We start from the raw sequence: 25,120 nt of genomic DNA, 5'->3' as shown, positions 1-25,120 counted from the left end.
ACCGCCCTTTTTGAGCTCATTTTTCTTGCCGTTCAGCCTATTGAAACAACATGTAACAAGCTATGAGCAATTTTAAATAGTTTATATACCTTTCATAAAAGACTGAGATTAATTTACAGGCTGGATTTATATCATAATGTGTTTTGAGACACCCATCCCTATTATTCTAAATCGAACTAAACATCCCTAACTTCCGTTCCTGAAAAAGCTAGGTTTCGTCACATATTTATGAGCGGAGCTTATTATACCAATTGCGTTGTTCTCGAGACGGATATTGAAATGTTTTAAAAAAGCCTTAATGACTTTGAAGGTTAGTGAACCATTTTTTATTTTGAGTACCAAATCGGAACCAGCTTGTTTGATTTACCTAGAAAATACGATAAAAGTTGTACGTGACAGTTAAGGTTTAAGTAGCAAGAAAGCTGAAGTTTCTCCAGTTTATCTCAGGATATATCAATTATACTCAACACAAGTTTGGCTGCATCAGCACTCTCACTCTCCCTATCCCTATCCCCCTCCCCCTTTCCCTCCCCCTCCCCCTCACCGTCTCCCTCCCCCTCTCCCTCTTCCTCCCCCTCACCGTCTCCCTATCCCTCCCCCTCCCCCTCCCCCTCTCCCTCTCACCCTCTCACCTTCTCACCCTCTAACCCTCCCGCTCTCACCGTCTTTCTCTCTCTTTCTCCCTCTCTCTCCCTTTTCAACTTTAGCACGCCTACAGTATTTTGCTCCTCATGTAAACCATGAGCTGCTAAAAACATAATTTTACTTTTCTAAGACATAAATTAACATCAGTCGACTTTAAATGCAAGCAAAAGCTTATTGAATTCTGAGTACAGAGTTGTTCAACTACAGCCAACTGAGTGAGGTTAGGCCAATATACCGGTAGTTCTTATTTATCTCATTGTAGCTGTACTTTTAGTATTAACCTGATTTCAACTTATGGTAACTTTTATTACCGTGTATTATTAGTAGATACTGATGCAGGAGTTGCCTGCCTTACTTACCTGCGCAGCTGTTACCACCATAGGGAGCTACGCACTCACAGATAATGTCTCCTGTCATAGTGGCTGCACACTCTCCATTGTTGCTGCACATTCCACTGTCACATTCTGACTTCACTACCAATATAAAAATTTTACCAAAGATGTTCATTGCGAAACACGAAAATGTGTAGTTAAAATAATTGTTTACTGAAAGAAATTATTATAATTTGCCGCATTATTGTTAAAATTCAAATTTACTTGGCATTATAATTATTATTTTCCATCTGCGATATAGCAAATGGTTAGCTTTGCAGAACTTTGGAGTACCTTCCAAATGTCAGCCACTTGAACATTTATATTATATATTTACATTTATAGGATGACGGTTGCTCCTATCAGTTAAAGTTTTATGTTTTGTTCCATCCTAATTCTTTAACATTTAATATTTCATAGTTTTGAGCAAGGCCAAAACATACATGTAGTCTATGGGTAATCAATTTCTTTTTTCTCAGTTTGTAAGTTTCAAAATATTTTACAAAAATTTCTTAAATGAGAAAATAAAATCCTTGCTAGTGTTTATTGAGGAAATGGTTAGTAAGTTATAAAGCTACAATGCTCAAACAGAATCGGAGTATTCACTTAAAATTCTGCTAATATTCTGTTGTCCCTAACTCTCTAGCTGTTATTCAACAGTTAGAGAGTTTGTATGAAAAGTCCTACTTTGTTATCGGATGTATAAATCCTTACTTTTTACAGTATCCATGCGATGTAACTACTGTTTGCTTAAACAAAATAAATAAAGTGGCCAATTACCATATTTTTCGCACCTTGAAAGCTAAAAATTTCTTTAAAATTAACTTAGTACTCTTTAATTGGGTGCGCCCCGTGTGTGGGCTGAGTTCTAAAGTCTATTGTGTGTCTTTGGTAAGTGAACTACAGTCATAGCTCCGGAGACCATTTCCCGATGCAAGAACAAAAACTCCTGCTTCCTGCTGAGTATACAGTGGAGGTGGGCTGCTAATTGTTATTTTCTCTAAAAGTGACATGCTTATGAGGCTCAGTTTAAACTGGGAAGCAGGGGCGGGCATGTTACGCCACCACATGTTGGTAGATTGTGAACTCATAGTGTAAGGTAAAGCCAGGCTCTATTGTAAGAGCTTTAGAAAAAGCTGGCATCAATGTTGAACAGCAACCGGTCAGCGAGTCTGACACAGGCAATGATGAAGAGGAACCCGGAATGTTCGCCAGAATGTTGGAAGAAGTGTGAATATTTTATTAATAAAGTTTTTACACGTTTTAAAATGTGTCTTATAATATGGTGCACCTTATATATTGGTTAAGTACAGAAGTAGACTAAGGAATTGAGACTGCCCTCTATGATACAATACACCCCTTATTGTGCTGAAACTACGGTACTTTAAAGTTGTTTCATGTAAAGGTGCACGGAATAAACAAGTAAGCATTTCATATAGAGCAACTAAGCTATCACAGACCCCTTCTACAGCTACATTCGCTACTACATGACTCCTGTGAGCAAGGTCATACCATAGCCTGAGAGCAAGGCCATACTATAGCCTGAGAGCAAGGCCATACTATAGCCTGAGAGCAAGGCCATACAATAGTCTGTGAGCAAGGCCATACTATAACCTGAGAGAAAGGTCATACCATAACCTGAGAGTAAGGCCATACCATAGCCTGTGAGCAAGATCATACTATAGCCTGTGTTTTATATTACTGATTATCAATACTCACATCTATCACAGTGAGTGCCATAATATCCTGAATCACACAGGCAGAAGTACCTGTCTAGTCCATTGACACATGTGCCATTGTCTGCACACTCATTACCTGCTGCGCAATAGTCTATGACTAAAATATAGCAATATATAGCATGTTAATAATGTTTCTTGTGTGTAAGACTGCATCGACAGTGTAAATTACTGATAGTTAAAAACATATGTGGTACAATAATAAATTAACATCTGGTTCAGAAAGGAGCAATATTAAATATACAATCGAGATGAGGAAATGTATAGACACATTCTATTGGTCAAGTGTTAATATACCATCTTGAACACACATTTTGGTTGGATGGCTAGTAATACTCATCAACTAAGTTTGTGACTTTCGCTTTACTAAACGTAAACCAAATTATTTTAGAAATTAATTTCACAACACAGGAGAATAGTAATTTTAAAAATGTAGGTCTTTACCCAAACATGACTGCTTGTTAGACCACTTACTGTTAATGTAAATATTGTATTATTAAGCTCACTGATGTTTTAAAAATATTTAAGTAAATCCTAATACTCACTTTGGATGTTTATGATAGCTTCTATGTCAGCGATATCAGCGCAATCCATGCAGGTATCTAAAGTATGCAGTTGCAGTAGTCAGACAAGAGCTATATTCACAGCAGGTAAGGTAATACTGGTAGTTGAGTTAGTTATGCACACGTTTATCTCTCCCCGAATACTATACTGGTATAATGTTCAAGCTATAAACACAACAGGCGCCCTTCAATGCTTGACATGTACGTATTTAACAGGCATTTGGTGTAAATTATAGAATACTGTTTGAGTAGGAGACTTGAGGGAGAACTGAGTGTAGGATGGGGAGAAAGATGCCGTGGTTGATTATTGAGAGAGTAAAAAAAGGAAATAAAAAATTAGGAGATGGACTGAAAATCTTGACATCGTCAATCTTTATACCAAGTCTTAAAAGCATGGAATCATCATAGAAAATACTCTAATCTATTTAGGGCTGTCTTGAAACGACAGCTGCTGTCAAGGCTGGAGTAGTTGGTGCGTCATAGGGCTGTCTTTTCTCCTTTTCTTTTATATTCTAGCAATTTTTATTCATGTGAGCCAAACCGTGCTCACTACCTGCCAACTGGAGCTGTTTCGCACACAGAATCTTATGAATGATTTTCATGCTGTATGTTTTCACGATGGTCTTACTTGATGAAAAAATAAGACAGAACAGAAGAATGTCATGCAGTTGTTAGTATTGTATTCATATAGAGATTATAATTCTGCATGTTAGTTTATGGACTGCTCTAAGTAAGATGTACTTTATGTATTCTTGTTATAATACAGTTATAACAATAATTATAATAAACAAATATTGTTATACAATTATTATTACTATTGTTGGATTAATTATGTCTTTAACTGGGAGTTCATTTTTGTTTGCAGAAGTTAAACATCCCTAGTCACATTGCGAGAACATTTATTTCTGTATAGATCTTGAAATCATATTAAAGTGTGATGCGGTAGTCTTTAATAGTCTACCCTAGGATAAACGCTTCTATCATGCACTTATACAATTCTGCTGCTGACAAAATGAAAGGGAAGGCTTGCAGTTATGATTGTGCCAATATTCTTGATGAACAGAAGAGATGCGACAGAGTTGAGCCTGGAGAGGCTAAAAAACTCAGCTAATCTCTCCAACCTGCTCCCCCTGTCCTGGGGCACTTGAGCTGACATGTAGCTACCTAAGACAGTATCTCTGGAAGATTGGCTTATCTAGCCATCTGAGAACTTATGACAGAAACTACTACATCACACTCCACTACAGATATTGTGTATAACAACTACTATACAGTACACACTCCACTACAAGGATTGTGTATAACTACTACTATACAGTACACACTCCACTACAGGAATTGCGAATAACTACTACTATACAGTACACACTCCACTACAGAGATTGTGTATAACTACTATACAGTGCACACTCCACTACAGGAAGTGTGTATAACTACTAATATACAGTACACACTTCACTACAGGAATTGCGTATAACTACTACTATACAGTACACACTCCACTACAGGGATTGTGTAACTACTATACAGTGTACACACACATTTACACAGATTGTGCATAACTACTACTATACAGTACACACTTCACTACAGGGATTATGTATAACTACTACTATACAGTACACGCGGATTAGGATATGTCTGTAATGTTCCTAGGTGAATTTTGGTGGCAAGTGCTGGAATCTTGCATCATCTGTTGGGTGAAATTTATTGCTGTTTCTTTTTTCAAAACATTCACTGTTTCAACTAGCCATTATAGGTTGCTTAACTTCTTGATCGTTTGGTTGATTGTTTGATCTTGCACTGCTAGTCAAGAGCACCTTCTCTGACATTCTACAGTACAATTTATAAATTTGTAGGTACATGTCTTTTTGCTGGTGTATATTGTCTTATTTTTGTTCAAAACGATTTTGGTCTAGAGACAAATTCTCTTGGTTGTTTCTCTGAAAATTCTTTCAAAAATAACCTTATATTTTGGCGAAATTGATTTCCAATAGTAAAGATTTTGTTGTCTTTTTATTCCTTCGTTTCTAACTGACTGTTAGACACTCTTAGCTCTTGTTTGTCTCTCAGCTTACATGTTTCTATCACTACTAGCATTATCAAACTTTTGTTTTTATCAGTCATGTTTTTATAATTTATGTTAGTATGATTGTCCTTATTTTTTAGCTTGCATTTGTCAACAAACTTATTGATAAAGTATCTGTTCAGTTAATTTGCACTGTACATTCTCTCAGCATCAAATATTTGTCAGCATCTATTTTTATAAATCTTTAAGTAAACCCAAATTGTGAAGTTGAAAATTGTTAATTTAAATGTTGTCCAACTATAAAAAAAATGATTGCATTACATTGCAAGTAAATTAATACCTTTTGTGGTACAACTTTGCTTGTTACACAATATAATAAAATTAATGCGTAAACTTACAACAGACAATATTAATCTAAACCTTAACTGTTCCTCTAAACACGCCGACATAGAAACAGAAAAGGTAAAGTGAAATAGGCTTGTGCTGCTGTTTTATTGAAATATGAGTTGTTATGAGTGAGAGCTGTGAATATTGGCACCAACCAATAAGTGTCACGTTGTCCTCTACAGAGTTGGGCAGGGAAGAGGTCATTGTTGTGAGGACAGAAGCTTCCATTTCAGTGAGGTTTGTCATTGGAGGATATAGGAAAAGGATGGACAAAGTTACCTTTATACTTCCTTCCCTACAAGTACAGCCATCACTGCAAAAGTGACACAAAAACACTTCATAAGGTCTAGATTACAACATTTGTAAATATTGTTCAAGATTCAAAGTCATTGATATGGTTATGTTATGTACTATGTTGTACATATAAAGGTGCATGTACACTAGGCTGATTAATCAAAGATGCTTCCATGCTGATAAACCTGGTTTGGCGTAAAATAAAAGGCGGTTGCCTTCTCCCATTCTCTGAAACTAGATTGCTGAAATGCTTTATATTGTTTCACCAATTTTGACATCCGTTATTGCCGAAAAACAAAGTGGATTTGACTCATCTTGCTATCGTGCCAAAAACACAATGGCGGTATATTGTGTTCTCCTAAAACAGAGGAGTCCAAAATTTTTAGAGTAGTGGCCATCATGTAAAGTCAAGCCTAGGCTGGGGCCACACATAGCTGCCATTGGCCGCTATGTGTGGTTAAGTACAGAAATAGAATATATCGCAAATAATTGAATTACTATAATTTTCTATATTGCAAAACATGATTCCATCCATTACGTGTAATTCTCATTCTCCATAGTCAATATATTTATTTTAACTGCATGTAATTACAAAACAAACAAATACATCAATATATTGGCTTTAACTACATGTAATTACAAAATCACAATTGTGTCAAAATAATTGGTTTTAAATACATGTACAGTGCAACCTCGGTTCTCCAACACAATCCGTTCCAGAAGTTTGGTCGAAAACCGAGTTGTTCGAGATCCGAAACAGGTTTTCCCATTAGAATTAATATATGTAAGTTTTAATCCGTTCCAACACCCTGAATGTTTACCTTTTTAGTATTTTATACAGTATTTTATGCATGATGTTGCACATTAAAATGCTGGCCAACACATAAAAAGCAATGTATATCTCAGAAAATGTTAAGCAAAATGGCAAAGACACAAATAACATAAACATAAATGTAACCCAGGCTAATCGTACGTTCGCGTTGTTGTAATCTTTCATACGAAAGATTACGCTAACATGAACGTGTAAAAATAAAAAAAAGGATAGAGAAAAGAATTATGAATAGGATTTTTTACTCGGCTACAGGATGTTCTTTTCTCTTTTAAATATCTATCCAATGACACTTGCTTCTGCCTTTTTTTATCCCTTTTCGGAAGTGGTTCATGATAGTGTCGTTAAAGTCATTGATGACTCTGGTGGCTGCAGCTTTATCGGGGTGGTGGAGTTCGACGAAATTCTGTAACTCGGCCCATTTGCTACACATTTGTTTAATCTCGGACAATGCGACAACAGTTGGTCACGGAGATAGCGATCTACACCCGTATGCCGCTCAGCATCCCACCTTCACGTATGCACTCACGCGTCGTACCGGGGTTCGAACTCCGATTTTTGTTTGAGCTACGAAGCAAGAATTTCTTGAATTTTTTGTTCGGACTCTGATTTTTTCAAACTGCGAGTCGTTCGAAAACCGAGGTTCTACTGTACATGCAATTACAAAAAGCATCATATGAAATTTATGCTCAGTGTCCTTGTTGAAGAGATATTGCGATGCTAAGTTTTCACTGGTAATGGCACTGAGCATACTACTTTCAGTGAGCCACTTGGTACTGCTTCTCTCATACAATCCTGTTTAGGTCAGGTTTAATGTCTGAAAATGAAATCCTGAGCTGCTGAGCTAGATGCTCATCGGTTAGTCTAGTGCGAAATTTGCTTCTGGGATGCTTCATGCGACTGAAGAATTGCTCACATAAGTAGGTAGAGCCGAAGAGGCAGACCATTCGAAGAGCATGTTATGTAGAGCTGGACATGTGCCAGCTGAAAAGAAATCATGATGAAACTCTATGAGTTCATCGCTGAGATGTTGGTGTTTGAGACGTTCGTTAGCCTGCAAGTCAATGAGCTCCATCTGTAACTTGGCTGCTACACTGCTATGGTTGACAGAAAATCGATCGGCAGATATCTTTATCTTCTTTTCAGTTACTTACCAACTGAAAAAATCTCCTTGCAAATTTTGCTGATAGATCTGAAATGATGTTGGCGTATTGCTCAGAGTTGACCTCAACGCATTGGCCATTCTGCTGATGCTCTGACAGAGTTTCGAAGGGAGCATAATTCTCCTCTTGGAGTTGCTACTCCCACAGCTCAAGCTTTGTCCTGTATCTCCAGAGTTGAGATATGTCCAGTTTCTTTCCCTGTAGCTGAAGGTTCACCACTGACATATGCTCTGCGATATCAGCTAGAAATGTCAAATCAGTGATCCAGAATTGATCTTTGAACTCATCACACTCGCGACCCTTGTTTCTCATGAATAGATCAATCTCTGGTAGTAGACTGCTAAAGATGTGGTTGCGTCAAATTTGAGTTGATCTTAAAAGAAAGCATTTTTTTCTCTATCAGTTCATATGTTGTTTGTTGTGTTAGGCGATTTCATTGCCAAGATATTTGAAGATTAAAATCGAAAAAATCTGATCGTGGTAAAAACACTCAGGCCAAAAAACATGCCCAGACTTGCCCAAAATGATGTCACACATGATATATCTGTCAATATATTTCGTATTCACATCGGCTATTTGCGATAAAAGTCTAGACCTACGCGGCTCTATTGGCATATATTTTACTTTGTATTTGCTCATGTTGGCTAGAATAAAACTTTAAATCCAGCTACAGATACATTATTATGAATGTTTCAAAGGCTTCAAATAATTAAAATTGAAAATTTGTTTTACTCGCTTTCTCCAAATGCTGTGTAAACATTTGACTACCGCCTACCAATTCTACCGGGCTACGGTAATTCCGTCAAGCAAACTATGTAGATTAAGGTCTTTGTATCGGCACAGTTCCGTTGCTACCCACACTAACCATATACAGTCATACTTCGACTTACGAGCTTAATGCGTTCCGAGACTGAGCTCGTATGTTAATTTACTCGCATGTTGATGCAAATTATTTATATATAGAACCATTAAATATATTTTGCTTGGCTTCCATACTCTAAAAAATGCAAATAAAACACTCAAAACAAGATATTGTAACAAAAAGAACATGTTGGTTATTATCCTAATTTACCAAATGCTTTCAAAAAGCAACAATTAATAAATAATGCAACGACATGTGATTAATTAAAATGTAAAATTAAAAACATACAATAGCAGCTAACGCTAGCATTTGCCAGAGAAGGAGATACAAGTTATCCTTCATTACAACGGTTGACTTTAATAAATTTGGATTTTATCAATGTCTTAAAAGACAAATGTAGAAGCAAACCTAAAAGCAAACTTTCATTTTTAACTTAACGTATTTAAAATTTCTTCGGCGTTCTTAGTTTGAAGTTTCTCGCTGGTTAGCCAATTTTTCCTTTGTTTCGCTTTCACGACTTAAAGCCGGCCGTTTTAAGATAATCCTATTTTAAGACGTTTGCCTTTGTCACCCTTTCAACATGTTGCAATTAGGACGAACGCAGGTGTCGTCACAAAAGGCTAATGCACGACCACTAGCCAACTCGTCCGAATGTCTATTTTTATAGTTTTGCTAGATAGCACCGGCCTTTTCATATAGCATCGTTTTAGTTACGCTGTCACCAGCCAATTGTTTATCCAATGCCTGAGCAGTCTCTCCATCAGCGGTCGTGAAGATCGCTGCGCCGTTTAGAAACTATGGCCAGTTCTTTTGCGAACTAAATGCCCTGAATATAATCCTTCGGTTTGATAAATGTGGATGTATTTCTGTCATATTGCTGAGCTAGCTCAATAACGCATACACAATTTGCATATTTTTCAATAATTTTTCGTTTAATATCAACTGTTATCATTCGCTTTTTCTTTGCATTATCTTTCATTTTACTGGCAAACTTTCGGTCAACGCAGAGTACTTTTAAAGTTTTAATTCACATAAATCTCCACTGAAAATCGCACAAAAAACACGGTACAAAAGTATAACCTGAGCAGTTGAAAAATACAGAGTGATGCTGTTCTCATAAAACACCTCCGGCATACTTGGCAACTGACTCACGTGCTCGTATCTCAAACATGGCTCGTATGTTAGTGCTAAAACTTGCTTAAAAGCTGGCTCGTATCTCAAGTTTCTCGTACGTTGGAGCACTCGTAAGTTGAAGTATTACTGTACAGCTTCCCAAAAGCCCCGCCCACATTATGCCTGTTGCCTATCCTGGAGGTGGGGCTGTGTATCATTGCTTATACCGAAAACTAGTTTCTTACTACCGTAAGTAAAATAAGCAAGCTGCGTATTTGAAAAGAATATACATAGGGATAGAATTCTAAGGATGAGAAATCTGCTGCAAACCGGATTTGAACTCACATTTTCCAGTTCTGCGGACATCCATATACCGTATCCAATTCACTACAATGTTCTGCAAATCATGATTTGCATTATCTTCAACGATATTATTTTATTATATAATTTTTACAAACAAAAAAAATTTTCATTTCGGCATAAAGCTTTTATTTGAATTATCCATCGTGGCCACTTACATAGTTTTAGCTGATACAATAGGACAAATTCATCTACTGCAGCAAACTCAAACAAAACATCATGGTTTATGCAGCACACATTCAAGTCTCTTTTTCCCATTTATGGCAGTTTCCACACTGACAAAGCTGCTTTGGCTAGTGGGACCACATAAACATCCTGTAATCAGTAAAACAAATGCAATAAATATATGTCATTCATAGATATGTCATTCTAACGCGTATCTACTGAAAGCTTTCAAATTGGGAGTTAGATAGATTGCGAGTGTAATTTTAAAAACGAATAAATGTTTAACAAAGGCATAAGTACGCCAAGCCAACGATTTGAAGCTTTGGTTCTGGAAGTTAAAGATTTGCATTGATCAATCGATTTTCTTCACTTTCTACAAGTGAGAAGTGAACATCTAAAGTCAAATCATAAATCTAATTTACTAGATAAAACTGCCGCAGAAAATTTGAAGTAAATGCAGCTAGGTGAACCGATAAAAAATTATAAAACGATGATTAGTGATAGCAAAAGTTATAATCTCATTAATTAGTACATGTATTAATGAGTACTAAAAATATTACCTTTAGTATATTCATCAATCTAAGCCATTGTGTTGCTAGATGCTATGGATTAAAAAGAAGCCGTCAAGAACTCACTGTACATACGTATCTCGCACGCGCAGAAAATTACATTTTAGCCTTAAACAGGGAAATATAATCTGAATGTAAACTCAACAGGATATCTATAGCAGCCTCAAAGTAAAAGATAAATTTACCTCCATTCTTCGATCTTCCTCCGTAGCACTTTAACCATCTGATGCCCAGAAAACTTGGAGTCACCTTCGCAGTAACTTCACAGCAATTTTTACAATTATGTTGTTCGCCAAAAAGACGTGTCGATCTAGTAATTCATTAAAGTAACGATGTTGATTAATTTAGTAAATATCGATGTCCATGCGGTTTAATAATAGAGTAAAATCCCTAAATTTGACATCACAAACACAATGCGTTTTACGAGTGATAACATTTATTACGGCTTATATAAAAATTTCGCGCTGATGATTGGCTAATGAAGCGAGCTTGTATTTATCGATCGTGGTTTCTTTCCAGATGTATCACTAGTGACGTCACGAAAGAAGCACCCGCTGGAACGTGGGCTTTTTAAAAGAGGGCCTTATTCAAACGCATATATCTCTGGACAGGGTTGTTCTACAAAGACCAAAATAGCATCAAATTGTAGCTGATGTTTTAGCCTTTTATGGGTCTTAATTTCATTAAATTGACCTTTTTGACGCAACCACATCTTCGCAGTGTTTTAGCGCTGCTGAGTCACCTGACTTTACAGTAATAAGCTACATCTTTGTATTCACATTCTATCTCCTCGAGCATAATTTTAAATTGTCGATGGTTTAATGCTCGTGATTGAATAAAGTTAGCAGTGGATACAACCAGACCCACAACATGATCCATCCTCAGAGTTTGCGCTGCTAAGTTTTCTTGATGTATGACACAATCGTACACCACAAGAGCAACAATTGCTCTCTGAACTCATCACACTCACGACCCTTGTCTCTCATGAATAAATCAATCTCTGGTAGCAGACTGTTAAACTTTCGCAGTGTTTCAGCGCTGCTGAGCCACCTGACTTGAAAGTAATATGCTACATCTTTGTATTCACATTCTATCTCCTCAATCATAATTTTAAATTGTCGATGGGTTCAATGCTCGTGATCGAATAAAGTTAACAATGGATACAACCAGACCCATAACATGATCCATCCTCAGAGTTTGCGTTGCTAAGTTTTCTTGATGTAAAACACAATGGTACACCACAAGAGCAACATCCCAGCAGTGAGAGCTGAGCAAAAGACCTATTAGTCCAGTGTTTTTCCCTGCCATTGCAGGTGCTCCATCAGTAAAAATGGCAGACATCTCCTCCTGTGGTAGGCTGAACTCAGCAAGTTCTTTTAATAGACTCTCATAGACATCTTTTCCAGTTGTTGTGCCATGAAGACTACTCATTGTTAGAAAATCCTCAGTAACGTTGAACTCATTATCAACGCCTGTATCATAATTGCAAGCTCAGAAATGTCAGACAGATCTGTGCTCTCATCTAATGCTATACTGAAATAAATAAACTTCTTAATCTGGGCTTTCATTGTACGCTCAATGTCCTTACTCATATTTTCCACTCTTCTTGCAATGGTGTTTCTTGACAGAGCAACACTTTCCAAATTGCTCTTTTTATCAGGGCAAAATCCACAAACACTGCCATTGCCTAAAAATAATAGGTTAAAATAAACAAAAAAAAAACAAAGGCCTAAAAAATAAGGTTAAAATAAATGTAATTGATAGTTACTAAAATATAATAACAATGACAATGGCAAACCACACAAACTTTTGTTAAAATTTCTGTTTTAGCTTTAAGTACATCAGGCTATGCAAGGAGTTATAACTTGCCAGTCTTTTAAGGTCTACAACTCCACACCTATAGTTGTTTTATGCAACTCTTATTTGCCATAAATTAAAAAAAATGCTTACCTCCTTAGCAAATTCTCCATGTTGAAATGGTAGTTGTCGTTGACCAATTAGTTGAGCAATAGCGAGCATTTTGTGGCTCTTTTACTAATCTCTGCACATCTTGTACAATGTTGCTGCTGTTGCTGAAGATTGGATGATAGCGAGTCGTATTTCTCCTGTCTGTCATGACCTGAGTATTGCTCATACACGCTGTGACAAGTTGTATAATGCCGCCTTATGTTATACTCTTTGAGCCCAGCGATTACTTGATTGCATATGACGTGGATTGCTTGGCTCTCCCATGGTATTTGATAAAGTATGTATTGCAATTTCCAACTGCTATTAAATACTCTTTCCTTGCGGTCAACCTTCCTGCATGTGGCCATAATTGTAACTGAGCAATACGTATTGAGCTAGCATCCAGCAAGCTGCAGAACATTCCCCAGCTCATATTGGTGATTCCCATTTGAGATGTTCAATCAGCTAATACCGGTAGAAATAAAGGCTGTAAGGGGATTTCCAAAAAGCAGATTGGGAATTCAAAAATTTTTAATAATATTAGTGAGTGCATTACCCATAACTGCGGTGTTTGCTAACTATAACCTTAGAACAAAGAGAAACTGCTAAACAATTTTTTAATATGCTGGCCTTGGGGGCCACAAAAAACCAAGCTAGGGTCGGGTGCGGCCCAGGGCCGCCTGTTGGACTGTCTTAAAGGATCTGTAGAAGTTAGCATTAGCTGCATTTACAACAGGAAGATTTAAAATCAATTACTAATTACTATAATTATTATGCATACATGTACATGGCATGTAGTAACAGGGTGGCTCACTTGTGTTTATGCTGATAGCTGTCAAAATTGAATAGATATTGATGTTGTATTTCATTGGCTAAAAATGTGACACATTTTGTCTACCGTAAGTCCTCATACTCAAGCCGCGCGGTTTATCGTTGGGCGCGGCTTCTGGTTCAAGGTCATAGACCGCGGCTTAAGGCCAATCTTTTAAAACATATGTGGGGCTCAGGGCGGCTTCTCGATAAATGCGGTCTCTGCTCAGCTTCCGCGCTATAAACATACAATCGCATTCATGATACACTTTTATGTACGGGGGTTTTGGCGACCTATTCATTTATTTTCAAGGTCATGTTTATGGAATACTTTAGACTGAAGAAGAATTTATCGCTCCAAGTCGAAATGAATTCGTGACACACGAGTGAGAGACAAGCGGTTGGGAGCGTGTTAATACCTGCTGAAATCGAAGCAGAAACTATGAACCAAACCGAGTGCAAAGCAGTTTTTTTTATTCAAGAAGACAAGGGTATAGCGAAACCCGTCTCAACACTTTCGCTCCTGAAGGGGTCAAGGACGAAAAAAACCTCAGTCGTTAGCCGCGGTCTGAGGGCATATGCAGCTTGTTGGCAAGAGTGGCTAGATACCACAGATGGCTTGTTGGAGGGTTATTTTTTCCTTCGTGAGTCATCTGTTTGTGAGCACAAGCCGCGCGGCTTGAGCATGAGGACTTACGGTAATCAGAGTTTGAGTTAGTTTAGTGTAAAGTCTCTATAAACAAATATTTCAAATCGTAAACAGACCAGAAGCTTTTCCAACTCTCTCAACAAAAGTACAACTCCGACAAATCAGCCTGGTGTAAACGAACATATAAGCTGTTTGCTAGCATATCTTAACATATCCAGAAGAAGTTGAAATTGATGAAATAGAGTGATACAAAAAGCCTGCAAAAGAGTCAGCGACTCACACAAGAGACTCGACAGCGCAACCACGGTAAGCTTCATTCTGGCTGAACAGTCCTGATACATTAGTCGATGTCTCTCTAGACAGCAGCTGATGTGGAAAGTCAGCGGGGTCAAGCAGCTCGGCTTTGAACCTCTCATTGATGCTCAGGAGAAAGGTATGAGACACTAAAAGACAAAACACCATTAACAAGAAATCTGATTTGATGAGAAGCAATCAATATCTGTGTTACAAACAAATCATTCCATTCAGAATCTTTACTATGATAATAGCCAAGTCTGTCTGTCTGAAGCCACGCTAAAAGCATTAGAAAAAGTCAACCTGACACAGCAATTGAACTCACATACTCTGATTAACTGATAGGTGCACTACCCACTACACCACTCAGCCGCCTTTTTGCTTCACAAAGTAATTAGTGATAGCAGATACTGACTACTCATTACAATCTCTTAAGGTGTACATGGCTACTAAGCGTACTAGTTATAATAGTACTAGCGGACTGTCCAGGGCTGCATGGCTATTAAAAATCAGCTTATATACAGTGAGAGGTAATGTAGTTACCTGCCACTTGCTATTAGCCTGGCACATTGCCAATGGCAATTTGAGTAAGCTTACTAATAAGAGCCGTGAGAGCAAGCATAAAATTACATCGCGTCATAATGGAGAGCAGTAGCGTATTTTTACCCACATAGTGACATATATCACCCAATGAATCCAACAATCTTGCATAGCTTGTTAAGGTATTTGATTGTTAAGGTATTTGCAACCAAATACCTTAACAACCAAATACCTTAACAACCAAATACCTTAACCTTGATTGGTAAAGTATTTGCCTGGCGAATGGGAGGTTCCGATATCAAATCTTCTGTGAAATGGATTCTTCATTCCAATATTTTAATAGCTATAGCTGGACAAACCAAAACACACACGCGCACACGCACGCACACACACTTTGAGATTTATATACCTATATGTAGATGTAACAGCTGTTGTTATTTTTGCTTTTAGTCATACATTGTTTGGTTTGCTCGCACTATTATTAAACTTAGCTTTCAAAAAGATTACACACTTTTTTGATGCTGTTTTCATAGTTTTACTGTGTTATAAAAATCTAATAATATGTTAAATTAGATAATTGAGAATGTAAAAATATCGTAATTTTCAATTATATTTTTGGATGTGCTTTTGATGAGCACCTAGACTCCTAGTCATTTTATTGTTACCATGTAGTTCTTATTATTATGCCAAGCGTTACAAAACAATATATAATACGTACATATATATATTGTAACCTTGTTACTGTAACTGTATGCATATATATATATATATATAGACAAAGTGGACGCTGCACAGTTCGGTATGTTTGCAGAAACTTAAGATATATGTGAATGGCTACTGAGAGTGTGTTACACTATATATATATATATATATATATATATATATATATATATATATATATATAGTGTAACACACTCTCAGTAGCCATTCACATATATCTTAAGTTTCTGCAAACATACCTCATTTTCGATGTAAATGGTTGTTTAAACAAACCTCTCAAGAAAGATTTTGATGAAAAAATAGCCTGTCTTCCTAGGCAAGATCTTAAAGTAATGCTTGACAAATGGAAATTTTACGTGTTAAACTTATTTGCTAATGTTCTACTTACACAATAGCAGCAAAAGTTTCATGAAAATATTTCTATGAACAGTTGCTAACCTCTCAGCATGTATTCATGGTTTATGCTGTTTTCTTTTCTGTCTCAATGGAAGTCTTGGTAACCACATCATACTACGCTGATCATATTCTACTGTAGCTGAGTATTTACCTGATGTGTTACTTTGTGGGGTAGTGGTAATCTGCTCTGTGGTTGTGGTGCTTTCTTGAGTTGATGATGAGGGCATATCTGATAAAGTGGATGTAGTTATTGTAGTGGTGGCTATTGAATTATTTATTACAAAGCAAATGAAGAGGCTCAATATAATAGAAAACCATATTTTCAGAGCATGAATTTCTTTACATTGGCCCGCACTTAGCCTTAGTTCTGCCCTTAGATAATTACCCTAAGTATTTTTATATCTTATGAACTTTGGTGGTCCAAGAAGCAGCAAGGGTTTTTTAAAAGTGACTACAAATGATGGCTTACTGTTAGGATAGATCTTTTGTAACTAATATTAGTAAACGAAATAGATGGAAATAGATGGAAGTCTTGGTAACCACATCATACTACGCTGATCATATTCTACTGTAGCTGGGTATTTACCTGAAGTGTTACTTTTTGGGGTAGTGGTAATCTGCTCTGTGGTTGTGGTGCTTTCTTGAGTTGATGATGAGGGCATATCTGATAAAGTGGATGTAGTTATTGTAGTGGTGGCTATTGAATTATTTATTACAAAGCAAAAGAAGAGGCTCAATATAGAAAACCATATTTTCAGAGCATGAACTTCTTTACATTGGCCCGCACTTAGCCTTAGTTCTGCCCTTAGATAATTACCCTAAGTATTTTTATATCTTATGAACTTTGGTGGTCCAAGAAGCAGCAAGGGTTTTTTAAAAGTGACTACAAATGATGGCTCACTGTTAGGATAGATCTTTTGTAACTAATATTAGTAAATGAAATAGATGGAAATAGCCTTCAACTCGTAACTTCCTTGGGCAACATGCAGCGGAATGGTCTTTAATAAAATCTCATCAAAACCATAAGAGGTGCATGCCTAACATGTGTAAATACAAAGATATCACAGCGATATGTACATTTTGTTGATCACAAGCCTACATATATAGCCTCAGCCTTGTGCAGAAACTGAAAAGTCTCAAGGATGTTTTATTAAACGTTTTCAACATAAATTTGTTTATTACAGTTGGAGTACAAAAATTGAAGGTCGTGAAAACTTTACAGCATCTTGCAAAAGCATAGTAGCAGCGAGTTAGGAGTGTAGAGAAACTGTGAGAGAGGAAGAGGGGGAGAAAAAAAGCAACATCAAGAAAGGGCAGGAGAGAGAGAATGAGAGAAAAAGAGAGCAAAAACGTGATGAAAAGAAGGAGAAAAAGTGAAGGAAAGAAGGAAGAGAGAGAGAAAGAGAACCTCCCTATATTGTACTACCACTTCTTATATTATACCACCACTCCCTATATTGTACCACCACTCCCTATATTATACCACCACTACCTATATTATACCACCACTCCCTATATTGTACCACCACTCCCTATATTGTACCACCACTACCTATATTATACCACCACTACCTATATTATACCACCACTCCCTATATTGTACCACCACTCCCTATATTGTACCACCACTACCTATATTATACCACCACTACCTATATTATACCACCACTACCTATATTATACCACCACTCCCTATATTGTACCATCACTCCCTATATTGTACCACCACTACCTATATTATACCACCACTACCTATATTATACCACCACTACCTATATTGTACCACCACTCCCTATATTGTACCACCACTCCCTATATTGTACCACCACTACCTATATTGTACCACCACTCCCTATATTGTACCATTACTCCCTATATTGTACCACCACTCCCTATATTGTACCACCACTACCTATTTTGTACCACCACTCCTTATATTGTACCATCACTCCCTATATTGTACCACCACTCCCTATATTGTACCACCACTCCCTATATTGTACCACCACTACATATTTTGTACCACCACTCCTTATATTGTACTACCACTCCCTATACTGTACCACCACTCCTTATAATGTAACACCACTCCCTATATTATACCACCACTCCCTATATTATACTACCACTCCCTATATTGTACCACTGCTATCTATCTTACACTGTTGTACTGTAATAAATCAATGTAAAACTACATGTTTACTCGTCATGCGCAAGGATATTGCATTTCCCAGCATTAATATGCCCCAGTGCATGCCTTTATATAACCTGAATAGTGCTATGCAAAGTTTATTAACTTAATATCCAGAAGGTTGAATTTGTTTAATGCAAAACACAAAGGATCAAAAGTTCTATAGCCATTAAAGAACAAACAGAATGGTGAAGCTCAGAAGGCTTACGGCCACAAAGACGCGTGGCACTAACTGACGGTATTATATGCCGATGAAACTAGCAAACTTTGTTTCAAGGAATAGAAGCTAACAGTTTACTGAAGAAATGAAACAACTCCATACAAAACTTAGGAAAAAAACCCACTAGTTTGGTTGAGTTTTTTTCATTTTTACAATATCAAAGTTTAGCTAGTCCCGTGCGACCCGTACATGGTACTTAATATTGCGAAGGTAAGACAATCCTACGATGGGTTGTTTACAATATAATTGCAAACACTTTCAGCGATTTAAATCAATAGCTAGATATAGCAATGAAGGGCACCACTATACAATGTTGAACTTACTGTCTGTTCGACTACTTACCTCCCCAATTTAAACCAAATCCAACAGCCAGTACTACAGTGGTCACTGCGACAGCGCTGATAGAAATGATCAGGAGTAAAGGTTTTTTGAGTATAGCCGCACCAGCTTTGCTCGTCACAGCGGTTGTTCCAGTTTCTAGCAAACTACTTCCTGTACCAACAGTTCCATTTTCCACCGGAGTCACTTTGTTTTCTGCAAAAAAGAATACCATCGACTCAAAATAAAATAAACAGCACACACACACTTGTCTGCTGTTGCCACATGTCACTGCATATGACACATTCAACAACATATTTTTCAGGTAACTATAAAATTCTATTTGTATTACAATCTATATATATATTTATCAAAGTTTGTCGTAGGTGTATTCGTCATTTTGATTGTCCAGCTATAGTTATGAAAATCTTGATATTAAAATTGTGCGTATAAATGGGTTCGCACTCACAACGCATGCATCAAACAGTTTCTTATCTGGACCCTCTACCGCCGAGCTAGAATGGCATATTGATCAAATTTGTTTTCATAAACTCCATAACCTATGCACGTGCTAATTATTATAGTCTTTTGCCCACATGTTACGATGCTTTTATTAAGCAATATTTTGTGACTATAAGTTTATGCGACATGATGCTTCTTGGTTTTTTTGTTAGAGCTAATTTATTTGGCCCCACAAAATCGACAATAATTTATATCGAACTTAAAATTTGGCGATTTGTGTACTGATTATATACATTATTAAAAGATATATGTCGCTGAACTTGCCATGGCGAGTTATCCGTATTCATTATACGGTATATCTAGTATTCATTAAAATAGAAACTTTTAAATCTTAAATGTTAAAAGTTTTAAGGTTTACTGAAATACTTACTATAACTTCTTTTAAGTATGTGTTTAGTAAACTAAATTCATTTAAGTTAGATTCAGCATTTATGTTACATGTCTGTCTCGAAGGTAAGAACTCTTCACGTAGTACATTGTAATATTATATTATCTTGGGCCGCAGATCATAACCATAAAATGCACTAAAGTCACTCTAGGTACCTATAGTTCCTAAGGTTTTTTGAGTGTTTTGATACTATTTTTAATGATGATGATTTTTACCAGGAGGTGATTGCATTAGATAATGACTATGGTTTTCTATACCACTCTATATGTATACAACAATATTTTTGCATGCCAACACTGGCATAGACTGAAATCATATAACTGTATATCAAATCATTTTTGATTGAAATCGCAGCGAAATAGACTGTATTTATCCATTAATTGCTAATGATTTAACATTTACATTTAAACACCTTAACATTCTTATTTCATTTTTTCAACGAAACAATTCTTTCAAGTTATGAAATTTTAAATTTACAGTTGTTTGAAAACCTTTACAGTTGTTTTATTTATTTTCAATTTAGTTGTCCTGCACAAAACCTTTTCCTTATGATATGAAATTTAAAAGTTACAGTTGTTTGACAAAGTTTGAAAACCTCTACCGTTGTTTTTATTTTTCTAATTTATTTCAACTACACAAAAGGCCACAACACACTTTTCTCATGATATGAGGTTTGAAAGTTAAAATGGTAACTGTTGTTATATGTTAAAAAAAGTTCTGTACACAGACTTTTATTACCTAAGCAACGCAAGGCATTCAGCTGGTAATAACATAAATGCTTCAGCATAGTAACTAAAATTTCCAATAGTTTTTTTATAGCTTTGGTCCTACCAGGTAGCATGTAATCGCTTCAAGTTTAGCCCATTGATAAAACCCAAATGGTTGTATTTTGTTTAAAAAGAAGATTAGCCTGTAGATTTGACTGCAATTTTATAAGAGTTAAAAGATCTTAACCAATATACATCTAGATATCATTCGAACTAGAGGCTAAAATTCTATTGAAAGTAAACTAAACCGCAGAACTAGAGAAAACTTAATAAAAAGGTTTAAAGAGATTTTCAAAATATGTTGATGAAGTGATGCATTTTGTCACTTTCTAACTAGTATTATATCTTATAATTATATATTATAATCCTATATTTTAAAACACAATAAACAATAAATAGATCTCACATGTTTCATGAACGCTCCTCATTTCTCTCACTTTTAAATGGTAGCAGGTTATGCGGGAATATTTTATTTCAATCGACTCAGGAGTATTTCTTTAATTTAGTAAACACAGGAAACTGCAAGTTTAGCCTAAGAACCAAACAAGTTTCTGTAGCCATTCGTGCTATCTAAAAAGCATGCTAGCAGCCGAACGAGTTGCTGACTGGCTCTAAGAAGGCTGACACTTGGACCTTGAGAACTAGAATTATAGAAAGATGGTGGCTACATTTAGGTCTGACGACCAAGGAGAAGACACCCACTTTTAATTGGAGGTAGTTTACTCGGACGTGGGAGTGACTGCTGTGGAACTTCATCTGTAAAGTCTACTATTTCCATACTAGCTGCTACAAAAGTGTAACACTGTGTATGTAAATGTCTATGTAGTATATATGTATAGCTGCATGTGAGTGCATGTACACACATACACATATGTATTGTGTATGAATATAAAAATCTATACAGATGTATGGATATACATGTAGGCATAGGTATATGCATACAAATGTGTGCGTTAGCTATGGTTGTATGTGGAGGCGTATACTTATGTGTATTCGAACGTTTACGTATATATTAGCATAAACTTATACCTATACTCATAAGCATATCTGAGCTATATATATATGAGATATGTATATTAAGATACACGTATGCCCATATATGTATGTGGGTATATATGGGTTAATGTACATGTATATATGTATATTGGTATATGATAAGAACATCATAAATATTTTTGCTTACCAATAGAAATATTAAGATTTAAAATCTGGTCGATGTATAGGACAACTTTCTAATAACTAGATTGCAAAAAACAAATTAATTTTTTATCCATTTTTGTGAACTGTTTAACTCTATTCACTCTATCAAATTTCGGAGCCCATAAAAACTAAAATTATCGCAATAGAACTCACCAAAAACATTTTGTTTGTGCAATGAGGGCAGCTGTGAAAAACAAGCGGTATTTATGCAATGCTTGACAAAAATACAGCTTGTACAGTACAGGAGGCAATCAATCATGCATGCATAATATCTACCTACTATATCATTCAATATTCTGTCCATGCTGCAGTTTTCATCTAGTAGTCCAAGAACGACAAACAACAAATGATGTGTTAAAATGCCATGACCAACAGAAAAGACGAGACAACATTTTCAGGTCATTTGCTAGTTCTAGGTAAATTAAAACTGCCACTGTTCCAAGGACCTCTTCAGAGCCTTCTCATATAGTTTATTTGTAACTAAAAAATTATTACGTGGTGAAAGCAATTTTTAATTTGAAGGTTTTGCAAGATGATTGACAGGTAGTTTTATATTTAAATAAAATGCTATCCCTACTAATTTATACTGTTTTTTACGAATAAAAGCCTGGTCTTCCAACATTGTTACAAAGGAAGTAAGGGGCATGGGTAAAAAAATTGACTCATAATTGAGATACATGTAGCAGAGGCACTCATTACTGTATTTCTAAAATAAACCAAAGCAATTACAGTTTGCCTGTTGGTTGATACATGCCAAAGTCGTTCTAGAAAATCTTTCTGTTCAATTGGCACATTAGTAGCTTGCACCGCTGCCCTGAGGTGCTGACGAGAATTTCGTGTAACAATAGTGCATTTTGGTAGCAAGCAACTTTGTCATTTTATAGCAACTTGACAGCATATCCTGTTGACATTGGATTTGCTTATTGACAGAGAGTAATATTATATACCAACAAAAATTCTGTTGCCTTGGTAACTAATAGCTTTCATTGAGCCATTCCAGTTCTGATACCTCTTGTTATTCAAAGACAAAGCTGTTTTGAGCTCAAGTTAATTTATTCATTGTCTTTTTACTAAAATATTGATAAAATGAATTTCTGTTTGAGTTTATGTTCCCTATAACGTGATGTTTAAAAAATACATGAAAATGCATGGCCTTCTCGCTGCCAATCCAAGATCAAAAAGCCTTATAACTAAGCGAAGCATTAGCAGTGGGTAAACAAGCATTTCCATGGTCATTTGATCTGCTACAAAAGTCTCTCCTTAAGGTATCATCAACACACTCACATTGGGTCTCAGAGTCACTAATTGTGACTTTGAGACTGATATGAACTACAAAGAGATACAAACAGTTGCGGTCACTCCTAGTTGATAAATTCAATTTATTACCTTTTACAGAGAGCAACTCTCATAAAATTCTTCTGTTCTGATTGTAGAACATCCGGCGACGTGAAATCCGTTGAGAGCAAAAACAAGTTATAGGTAGCTAGGAAGGCGCCGTGACGTAGTGTTGTAGCGACGACTGGTGTAATACTAATTTCTCCCAGATGCCATACCCGAGCTACTAGGTGCAAGTCTCTAGTAATAAAAGTACTCGTGACACCGACATTTTATGAATACATTATGCGAGACAAAGACGCATAGAAATTGCATAGGTAAAAACAACAACCACGTATTTGAACATGTTTTAACAAACTAAAGGCTACGTAAAATGCTTACATAGCAAAATACCGATCTGAAAGAATGAAAACCAAACAAGATTACCACGTACAATAGCTAGTCTGGTGGTAGTAGTTGGTGATTACTAAAGAACTGGACGCAGTTACCTGTGCGCTTCAAATGGTTTGTTGATCAGAAAAAATTGTTACAATAGTTCAGTGCGAGTATCTATGAAAAGTCTGTCATTCCATTAACAACAATGATAATGATTAAAACGATAACAAAACATTGCTGTCCTAAGCTATACACTTGCCACCATCCTTGCTACAATAAATTAATTAAAAGCTAAAAAAATGGCTGGCAGTTGACAATAACTTGCGGGTGGTTTTGGGAGAACCAAAACAAAAATTAGACAAACATCCAGCGAATTTGTATATGGCTTGTCATAGCGCCTTCCTGTATCCCCAGTAAGCAGAGGTAACTGGGCGCTATAGACTAATGGACTAAAATAACAAGTTATAGAAACTACTTAGTAGCTAAAAATTGTAAATTCAAATGACAAAAATTATTAATTTTTGTTAACATATTGTCCAGTTAAAAGCACTTTTGAAAGTGAAAACAAACAACTAATGCACTATAATTTTTATAAAAACTGGTTAGTTCAGTGTTTATGGTGCCTGTTCACCTTTATTAGAGGGAACTTGGAATAACTTGTGACATGCCTAGAACACATACTCAGCAAGTTTAAGTAGACGTTTGATGCATAAGCTGCGGCTAAAGATCTCAAACAACTACATTACTCGCCAAAGCCCAACACATGAGTTACCTTGACCTTCATGTATAATATTGAACCATACAGACCTTTTCTGGAGTATATGTTAGGCTGGTATACCAGCCCTTTTGCTGATGCTCCCTTGCTTGCAGCACTAACACGAATTATAGGCGACCTCACACATTTAATGTAGGTATTCATACAGCTCAGTACACGTACCCTTATTAAACTCCTTTAATGAGGGAATAATGTTTAATTCACGAGACCATTTGTTTGGTGTTGCACTTCGTCCCCTATGCATTTTTGAAGAGTTTCGATTAGTTGATTGATTTTATTTTTGAATTGTGGTTTAAAATTTTCATATCCATATCGCTTTCCTTCCTGAATGGGTTCCACAAAGATACGATAGAGAATGCAATTTTCGAGAGACATCTTGAATTAACCACGTGGATTATTCCATCGATTAGAGAGACCATACTACTGTCCTACTATTTTGATGGGAACTCTAAATACATGTATTACTCCTTTCAGCGAGTTTACAATTAATAGTGAGTGTCCTTCTCAATGCCTCACTTACCAAGCTTGTGATAATATTTCACGTCAGCATCATTCTTTCCATTTAAACTTAGGTTTTTGGTCTTTCA

At 36.3% G+C, this 25,120-nt stretch overlaps 1 protein-coding gene across 2 annotated transcripts in view; it reads right to left on the bottom strand.

Annotated features, from left to right (window-relative positions):
* Nucleotides 1-23,527, bottom strand: part of LOC137391497 (uncharacterized) — a 28,421-nt gene extending 4,894 nt beyond the window's left edge. The window contains exons 1-10 of one of the 2 annotated variants that reach the window (XM_068077994.1): nt 23,435-23,527; nt 21,551-21,634; nt 19,196-19,387; nt 17,029-17,106; nt 16,594-16,671; nt 14,773-14,935; nt 5,887-6,026; nt 3,298-3,354; nt 2,736-2,852; nt 1,005-1,118 (exon numbers count right to left, since the gene is read on the bottom strand). In XM_068077994.1, coding sequence (XP_067934095.1) covers nt 1,005-1,118; nt 2,736-2,852; nt 3,298-3,354; nt 5,887-6,026; nt 14,773-14,935; nt 16,594-16,671; nt 17,029-17,106; nt 19,196-19,387; nt 21,551-21,626 — 1,015 coding nt within the window. In that variant the 5' untranslated portion in view covers nt 21,627-21,634; nt 23,435-23,527. The remainder of the gene's footprint in view (nt 1-1,004; nt 1,119-2,735; nt 2,853-3,297; nt 3,355-5,886; nt 6,027-14,772; nt 14,936-16,593; nt 16,672-17,028; nt 17,107-19,195; nt 19,388-21,550; nt 21,635-23,434) is intronic. The other variant, XM_068077995.1, reaches the window with a different exon arrangement.
* Between the last annotated feature and the right edge of the window lie 1,593 nt (nt 23,528-25,120).

Source organism: Watersipora subatra, chromosome 3 (genome assembly GCF_963576615.1).
Source record: "Watersipora subatra chromosome 3, tzWatSuba1.1, whole genome shotgun sequence".
NCBI classification, from domain to species: domain Eukaryota; kingdom Metazoa; phylum Bryozoa; class Gymnolaemata; order Cheilostomatida; family Watersiporidae; genus Watersipora; species Watersipora subatra.
Note: the sequence above shows the minus strand (reverse complement) of the source record. Positions and strands in the feature narration are given on the sequence as shown.